The sequence below is a fragment of the Carex rostrata genome, chromosome 20, assembly GCF_964058835.1.
Source record: "Carex rostrata chromosome 20, lpCarRost1.2, whole genome shotgun sequence".
In the NCBI taxonomy this organism is placed as follows: domain Eukaryota; kingdom Viridiplantae; phylum Streptophyta; class Magnoliopsida; order Poales; family Cyperaceae; genus Carex; species Carex rostrata.
The window spans coordinates 7,422,836-7,432,225 of NC_135937.1; the positions used below are offsets into that span (position 1 = coordinate 7,422,836).

The following is a 9,390-nucleotide window of genomic DNA, read 5'->3' on the forward strand; positions in this document are numbered from 1 at the left end:
GCATGTGTCTATATACTCTATACATAGAAACAGAAACTTGCACAAAAAGAGGTTTAGTTTAGTTTACGTGACTCCTTAGTGTTTAGGAGAGTGCTGATCCAACGAACAAAAAGAGGTTTAAGGCGCAGCTCCTACTCTGGGCATCTACTGCCAAAACCAGGCCTACAACTTGTGCCATTTTTTTTTTTTTTTGAGAAAAACAACTTGTACTTCCCATATTGTTATTGGTTATGTAACTGGCATGAACAGTACATATATATCAGCCATATATTAAAGATTACCAAATATAAGGAGACAAATTAAATAGAAAGACAACCACAGAAAAATAAGAATAAGGCTGACATATATGTACTGTTCATGCCAGTTACATAACCAATAACAATATGGGAAGTACAAGTTGTTTTTCTCAAAAAAAAAGAAAAAGAATGGTACAAGTTGTAGGCCTAATTTTGGCAGTAGATGCCCAGAGTAGGAGCTGCGCCTTAAACCTCTTTTTGTTCATTGGATGAGCACTCTCCTAAACACTAAGGAGTCACGTAAACTAAACTAAACCTCTTTTTGTGCAAGTTTCTGTTTCTATGTATAGAGTATATAGACACATGCATCAAATCATGTAATTAATTAAGGAGTCACATAAAAGCAGACAATACAATACAATGTTATTTTCAAATCTTTAAGCGTGACCTCTTACCTAGATAGATTGATCATTGATGCATAATCATATAACCAAAACATACTCAAAAGTACTAATGAGTTCGGAAAATATATTCATTCTCAGTAATGACTAATGAGCAGAGGAAAACGCACTGCTTTTTGTTAAAAATATTTGGTAATCTTTAATATATATATATATAGGTTCTTTACTTCTTTTTCATCTCACAAATCACACAATTAGCTAGTATATATATGCTACAGAGGATCCTTGTCCAATTAATTTATGTCTGGCTATGCTAGCATGCCACCTAGGCACCTATGCAAGTTTTAGTTGATCTGAAATATACAAAATATTGATATGCATGGCTATTTTGGGATAACCATAGTACTAGTACTATACATACAGATACAATAGACGTCAAGTGGTAGTTCCAAAAGCTTGGCAACATTTTTAGGACATGCAATATGTTTGCCAATTTTTTTATTTATATCCAAAAAAATATATAAATTTAAAAAACTAACGAAATCTCGCGTCAATTTCGAAAACTATCCAAATTGAAATTTTTTTTTCCAGAAATAACACCAATTTCTAGAAATTTTTTTTCCAATAAATGGATATTAAAATCGGAATAATTTTTTTCCAGTTTTAGGATTTTTTATTTTTTTATTTTTAAAAATCGGAATAATTTTTTCCGGTTTTAGGATTTTTTTTAGGACAAGTTTTTTTCCGAAAATTTTATTTTTAGGAAATTTTTTTTTAGGATTTTTTTTTTTCATTTTTCAGTTTTTATAATTTATTTATTTTATTTTTTCTATTGAAGTATTACAAATATTTAATATATTTTTAAAAAAATAGATAAAATACTATATAATTTGATTTATTCGAAAGACTGCTACAAATAATCAGGATCAACATTTTTTATGGCTGTAAAAAAATTAATATAATATAATATATGTATATGTATATGTATATATAATATAATATATGTATATATATGTATATATAATAAAATATATATGTTAAAATGTGATTGCATATCAAATTTTATATTTTTTTGAATTTTTTTACTATTTATTAAGTATTTAACAAAATCGCTATATTCAGACCATTGAATTTTTGTACCCATCTTAATAAATAGTAAAAAAATTTAGAAAAATATAAAATTTGATCTGCAAGCACATTTTAAAATATCCATCATGTTGAACGGTTTGGATCGACTGTTTGGACTTTGAAAACTTTGAAAATACCGATCGTTGAATGCCTACCGTTGAACAAAAACTTAAACTGAATTTTTGAGGCACTAAACGAGGGTTCCAATGCCTCATTTTTTTTTATACCTCATATTTTATATCTTCATTTTCTTAATATTCAAAGTCTAAATTGTCGATCCGAACTGTTCAACATGATATCCATACTAAAATATGGTTAGGGATGAAATTTTATAATTTTTGAAATTTTTTTACTATTTTTTAAGATGGGTAGAAAATCACTGTTTTTTGAACGGTTCAAAAACAGTGATTTTGTACCTATCTTAAAAAATAGCAAAAAAATTCCAAAAAATATAAATTTTTTTCTCCATGCATATTTTAGTATAAATATTTTGTTGAACGGTTTGGATCGACAATTTGGACTTTGAAAACAAAAATATAAAATATGATGTATGAAAAAAATGAGGCATCAGAATTTCAAAAAAATGTCGTTTAGTGCCTCAAAAATTCAGTTTAAGTTTTCGTTCAACGGTAGGCATTCAACAATCGGTGTTTTCAAATTATTTTCAAATCCGGCATGAAAAATGTTGATCCGGATTATTTGTAGTAGAGGATTCCATCTATTTTAAAAAATATATATTAAATATTTGTAATACTTCAATACAAAAAATAAATAAATTATAAAAACTGGAAAATGAAAAAGAAGAATCCGAAAAAAAAAATTCCTAAAAAAAAATTTCGGAAAAATTTTTTTCCTAAAAAAAAAAATCCTAAAACCGGAAAAAATTATTCCGGTTTTAATATCCATTTACCGGAAAAGTTTTTTCCGGAAATTGGTGTTGAAACCAGAAAATTTTTTTCCGGTTTGGGTAGTTTTCGAAATTGACGCGAGGTTTGGTTATTTTTTTACATTTATATATATTTTTGGATATAAATAAAAAAATCGGGATATAATTTATATCATTTTCTTTATGCAATGTGCATGTATAATTTAAATAAAGAAGATGTTTTAATGCTTTTATTTTTATTTTCATCATTTTTTATTTTTATAACTAAAATAATTTAAATTTTAAATATCAAAATAAACTGATTAGATATAATTTATATCATTTTCTTTATGCAATGTGTATGTTATAAAACATTATGACATTTTAATTTAATTTTATTAGTATTAAAAATTTGGTAAAAATACACCGATGTGAATATATCTTGGTTGTTGATAAAAATAATATATATCACATTTAACAGTTTTATTTTAACATATAAATCTTAGAACTTTTATTATTAAAAATAAGAAAATCAGAGTACATAAAAAATAAAAAATAAAAGTATGATAGAAGCACATACATTTTAAAATCTAACAATTGTATATAATATTTTTTTTGTATACAATATATTCATAATTTTACAAAATTTTACTTAAGTTTTAATGTTGGAGAATGATTCAATTTATTGCAATGCATAGCATACAATATTTACAGTTGGAGAATTATTAGTTTTATGTTCGTGTAATTGTATACTGTGAATAATTACAAGCTGCAAGCTGATGTGGAACTTAATTATTTGTCATCTTTATAACTTTTAACTTGGATGATCACATTAACATCTCCACTTGCTTTACAATGGTAATTTTATCTTTTACATATTTTTAACATTTTATACATTTGTCATGTTACTATTTCAGTCAACATTTACTAAATAACAACTCTTCCGAATCAATAAAATATTTTACTGGAACCGAATCCTTTGTTCCCCTGGGGGCAGGAATTTCTTGCCCCTAGAGTCACTCGTGTGGATCCGAGGTAGGCCCCCAGTTCAAAAATTAAAAGTGACCGGCCTCACACGCAGTGACTAAGAAATTCCTGCACTCAGGGGAGCCGAGAATTCGGAGTCTATCTCGCTCTCCCCTACTTTTCAAATCTGAAAAAAAGCAATTAATCCGGGACCTGACGAGCCGCTGCCTTCTTAATGCGATTTTGAACCATTTCAAGAGACAGAGAGGTCCTGGAACATACCTCTCCTTTTCCACAGTTTCTCTCATTTCTCTTCTCTTCACGGAAACAAGGATAGGACCACGGGTTGCAGAGCATTTCTAAAGCAGCAAGAGATCGACTTTGATATTGGTTTAACCTTTACATTTATTTCTTTTCTGCTAATTTAAGATGTATTTTTAGTCTTGCATAGTTGAAAAACGTTGCTATGAGAGGATAGTCATCCCTTCTAGGGGCGATAGTTATGATTGTTTGTGCTTATTTTTATTATTCTTGTGAACATTCCTTTATGGCTATATTTTGTGATTCTCTATACAAAATATAAGTCAAAAGTTTACACTAAATTCACTTAGAAGGAGAAATTAACAAAAAAAAGTTTATTATCTATCAAACAAATAATATATTGATTTACAATCTTACCTCAATAACTCGACCCGACATATACAACGGCTTTCCTTTCTTTTCGTATAAAAAATGTAAGAAAATAAGTGGTGTTTAATGAAATATATATATTACTTGCTCACCGGTTTGACAAGACGAGAAAAGAAATTATTATTATTATTATTATTAAGTTCGCCAGGCAGATGACATCTCCAGATCCACATCCTCCTCCCACCAAGTAGCATTCTATATCATAATATTATAAAAAATTCAGTATGAAAATATACAAAAAGAAGAACATGAGACATGAAGGAAAGGAAAGTAAACTATTTTTAATTTTGAATGGTTGATTATGAAAAGGAAAAGGAAGTAATCTATCATCTATGGGTGTCACCGCTAGTTTTGAAGTACTTGAAATATACGGGGAATAACCAAAGTTCTGAAAACAACTAAACATTTTGGTATTATAAGTTAGGGCTTATATTTTGCAACAAAAAAAAAACAACTAAACAGTTCGGTGATCAAAATTAAAAATTATTCACGTGGCATCAGTGTTATTTCAACCTATATAACACCAACTCCAAAATCTATCGAATCGACTTCAAACGGTGAATCCAAACCGTTTAAACCGATTTACTTAATTTAGTTTTACATTTACATGTAAAACTTATAATTTTTCAAATTTATTTAGTATCAAGTCAAATAGTCAAATGTGAGAGATTTTAAGTTAATTTACCTTGTAACCCCTTCTTAAAAATTCAAGAGAGCTCCCTTCTTCCTCTTTCAAGCCAAGGACTCTCAATAACTCTTCTTTTGTCTAAACATGAAATGTTGTAAAATATATTATTAATCATGAAGGCACTAACCATTAAATTAAAAAAAAAAATACATAGCATCTTATAAGGCCATCAAAATAACAAAATATGCTTATCTTCGCAAAACTCGAGTCTCCCCAAACACTTACGCAAAACTTGATAAATTTTCTACATAACATGATAAGTTTCTTATGATATGCCTAAACTACTCAGTCTACTCTATCCATTCACCTCTCTTGGTAAGGGAATACATAATTTTGAGACTTTTCAAGGTTTGATAAAAACACTGTTTTATTATATTCCATCATGAATGCCATAAGAGCGGCATTTATAGTATAGTGTTATTTCAGTGTGCAAAAAAAGGATAAATTTCTTTAAATATAAACAATGAAGTATAACCTCTCCAAGTGTAAATCGTGTTGCACTCTCTGCAACACAAGCATATGAACCGTCATACTGCTTTATCATCACTTGCCAAGGTCCTGCACAATAAGTCAATAACACACTTAATTGGCCACACAACTCATGTATTCAAATTTTCGGTAAAATAAAGTAACATAAAGATACACTGCTTTATACTTTCAGAATCTCAGTTAGATCATAACACACAAGGTGTTAAGAAGGGATGTTTTTCTTTTAAATATGTGCACCGTCATGTCTTTGAATTACTTGGGCCCCTGCATCAACAGATCTAATGGCCTAATGCTATAATTATGTTGATAATAACATCCCCTAAATGAGGCCTAGTCATGGCAACTAATTTTCTACTATACTTGAGAAATAAAATTATTTTAAAATACCAAGACAAGTACCTGGATATTGCCGAAATAGTGCACCGCTGTAGTTTACCACAAATGGTGCCACTGCAATTGTCTTCATTTCCAAAAATATTATACAGATATAATTAGAAAAAGAATTTCAAAAATTTCTCGTGGACAGCTACAAAACCTCACAATACAGTAACCTAAAATAACAAAGGAAATGCTTGATGACAAAGGGTAGTTTTGGTATTATTTTCTCAAAATAGAGAGAGGGCAAGGGTACAAGATATTTCCATGTTTCCGACATGGGATATGAGATATTTTTCATTTCACAGATTTACATGTCACATATTTGCTGTGTTTATACACACATGGATGCAAATAAATAATTAATGAAAAGGATATATATCAAATTAACAAGAACTAAAAAGAGTACCTTTGAGTAATCTCTTGTTCTTATGTAGAAAACTGGGATAAACTGAGAAAGAAATCGGTAATGCAAATCCTTTGGGGGAAATCCAAAGAGACCCAAGTCAGAGCTGAAAGTTTTTAAAATTCGTCAGCTTATTGTAAAATTCTGAGTTGAACATTGCATAGATTAAATGATGGAGTACTATACAGTAGGCTATTTAAATTAAATAAGAAAAATGCAGGGGGTTTACCGCAATGTATCCAGTTCTAAATTGAAAAGAAGTGCTGGAGTTGTCTTCACAAAATATTCCTGCACACGTTTGAGCACCAAGGATAGTTACTGTTTTTTTCTGGCAAATATTTCAGTACATTTTTATTCAAGAGAGATTTCTTTAAAGAGAAAATATTCATTGACCCACATACGGCACTTTTTCATTTAAAATATGCTGCAAAAATAAAAATATAGAATGAAACACACGTGTTAGGAAGTTGATGAAAACGGCATACCACATACTTCTCTATAGAAGAGAGGTCACCTGTACTACAATTTATAAAAACATATAACGAAGGTGGCTCATCAGATTTCCATCTATCTACATTTTACATATAACAACGCCCGTTACATATGAAAGAATAAAAGCAACTAATACTTCAACAAAAATGAACCAAGAAGGAGAAATTAGAGTGTAGAATATGTTTTTTTTTTCTTTTATTTTTTTTAAAAAAAAAGTGTAGATATCTTTATCATGCCGCATTGCAGTACTTAAAATATTTAGTTGGTTTGGTGATTGTGTGTGTTTTTATCATTATATTTAGAATACTTTTTTACCAAATTGCATGGCTAAGGGACTTAGGCTAAATTGGGTAAATCAAGGTTAATTAACACAATCAATACAATTGTAAGGTTAATTATGCAAAGATGTAGTTCAATGGTACAGTACCACTTTGATAACAAAAATACTGGCCGAGATTAGAATTGCTGAAATAACCACTAAGCCTTGAATGTATCAACAAGTGTAAACGGTAAAATATTGACCTTCAGTGTCATCAGCAAAATCAAAATCAAGGGTATTCCTTATTGATCTAAAAAAGTTTGTCACTGCTCCACCTGGTACCTCATCCAGAGAACCAATTGTCACATCACCAATCTAGAATTTCAGAAATGATTGTATTTATCATTTTTGCGAAGGAATGAAAGATAATACATCGTTTGCAAAGGTTAATACAGTACATTCTGCACAAAATAAAATTTTATTTAAGATCAATTTGAAGAATTTTTATGTACCGCATCAAGAGCCACGCCAAATAATTCAGAAGCCCGCCGCTTCTCTGGTTGGTCAGGAAAAACCTGAAGTTAAATGTGCAAAATAGAAAAGATCTAGTTCACAAATTGGAAATCAATTAAAAAAAAAAAGAGAGTGAGGCTATGGTACTTTGCAAAGTGCAGAACAGTCCGTGCTATGGATCAATATCTTCATTTACAAAGGTCAAACAATCAATCCGGATCGTTCAAGATGATCACCATATAAAAATGTACTTTGACCAAATTTTACATTTTTAAGAATCTTTTTACTATTTTTTAGATAGGCAGAAAATCACATGATCTAAAGATTTTTGAACCATCCAAAAATAGTTATTTTCTAGCTATTTTAAAAAATAGTAAAAAGCTTCTAAAAAATGTAAAATTAGGCTTCCAAGTACATTTTCATATGGAGATCATGTTGAGAGGTTCGGATCAACTTTGTGGTCTTTGAAAACGGAGATATGGATCCATAGTATCGCTTTGCAAAGTACCATAGCCTCACTAAAAAAAAAGGTATTTTGGAAAAACAATTGATATATTGAGACTTACAATGCAAGACCTTAATCCTTTCAATTCTTTAACCTTTCTAACAATGGCGAGCGCCAGCTGGACGTTGGCATCTATGAACTCATCTGAAGATCCCTTCAAACACAAACTTACATGAGAAACTAAAAAGATAAATGATGCCATTTGTACAAAATAGTAGAAAGTTTTAGTTCTAATCAGGTATATCATAAAAGTACAAAATCTAACGACCAAGTAGAGGCACTAGATTTGTTACATAACTATATCATTATCTATTTTAGTGAAACCTAGGGTACCTTGTATTGTGAAATGCTGCTAGGCAGTGGCCTTCTCGTAATAATGAGTATTCCACCAAAATAGAAAATGTATGTCAGAAACAGAAAAATAAACTAATACAAAAGTAACAATACTAAAAGTAAGTGTAATTTTCTGAAGGAAAACTAGAATATGAAAAGGTAGAATCCAGAGCCAAATTAATGCCCCAGTGGGTTTTAGAAAACCCAGTACATTTTTTTTTTATATAATTTGATAAACCAGGTCCAAATCATGATCAAGACATTTCCATGACCCTACAATTAAGATTTACAGTAAATTGGTCGATTTGTCAAGCTTCGAGTTTTCCATTTTGGTCCACCCACTTTTAACGAAACTGTGAAAAGAATCTTCACAGTCTAACAACCACTTAAATGAATCGCAATTGATGAGAAAGATGGCATACGGGAAGTCAATCTCGAGTCGGGTTTTGCCATTATCGAGCGCGTAAACGAGAGATTTGGCTGCGTCTGAGACGAGAACCTCGTAAGAGCGAGGTTTGTACAGTGGGACCCCAGATCGGGGTTCATTTGATGAGCGTGAAGATGGCGATGACGAGGATGGAGATGGGGATGCGGATGATACACGGGGGACGAGGGAAGAAGAGGGGTGGCTTTGGCGAAGAGGAGGGGAGTGGAGGTGAAATCGGGAGGAAGAAAGGGGAAGGAAACGGGGAGGAAAGAAGGAGAGGGAGAGGGAGAGTGAAAGAGCGGCCATGTCACATGTGTGTGTGTGTGGACTGCGGAGAGATTGGATTTCTCGCGGCCTAGCGGGAAAGAATAGCCGTGGATAAGTGGAATTCACATCACCTGAGCCTGAGTCTGAGGTAACAGAATATTTCTTCTTAGATCTCAACCGTCCGATAAGAATCACCACGAATAGTTAAGACTCCCTATTCTGATCGGACGGTATGTATCTAACAAGCAATACTATGTTACATCAGAGGATTAGCGATTCTAACTGGACTTTTAACGCATTTTGGTTTGTAAAGAAAACGGCCATTTTTATTAATAACCCAAAAAAAAAGT

At 31.0% G+C, this 9,390-nt stretch overlaps 1 protein-coding gene across 1 annotated transcript; it reads right to left on the reverse strand.

Moving 5' to 3' along the window:
- Nucleotides 1-4,216: 4,216 nt before the first annotated feature.
- LPA3 (Low PSII Accumulation 3) lies at nt 4,217-9,114 on the reverse strand. The gene is made up of 12 exons (XM_078322193.1): nt 8,769-9,114; nt 8,347-8,377; nt 8,075-8,167; nt 7,508-7,570; nt 7,259-7,370; nt 6,730-6,815; nt 6,474-6,532; nt 6,248-6,350; nt 5,863-5,923; nt 5,450-5,532; nt 4,972-5,052; nt 4,217-4,481 (listed from the first exon to the last, which is right to left on the reverse strand). The coding sequence occupies exons 1-12, from the start codon at nt 9,077-9,079 to the stop codon at nt 4,422-4,424; spliced, it is 1,143 nt and encodes a 380-aa protein (XP_078178319.1). The 5' UTR covers nt 9,080-9,114; the 3' UTR covers nt 4,217-4,421.
- Between the last annotated feature and the right edge of the window lie 276 nt (nt 9,115-9,390).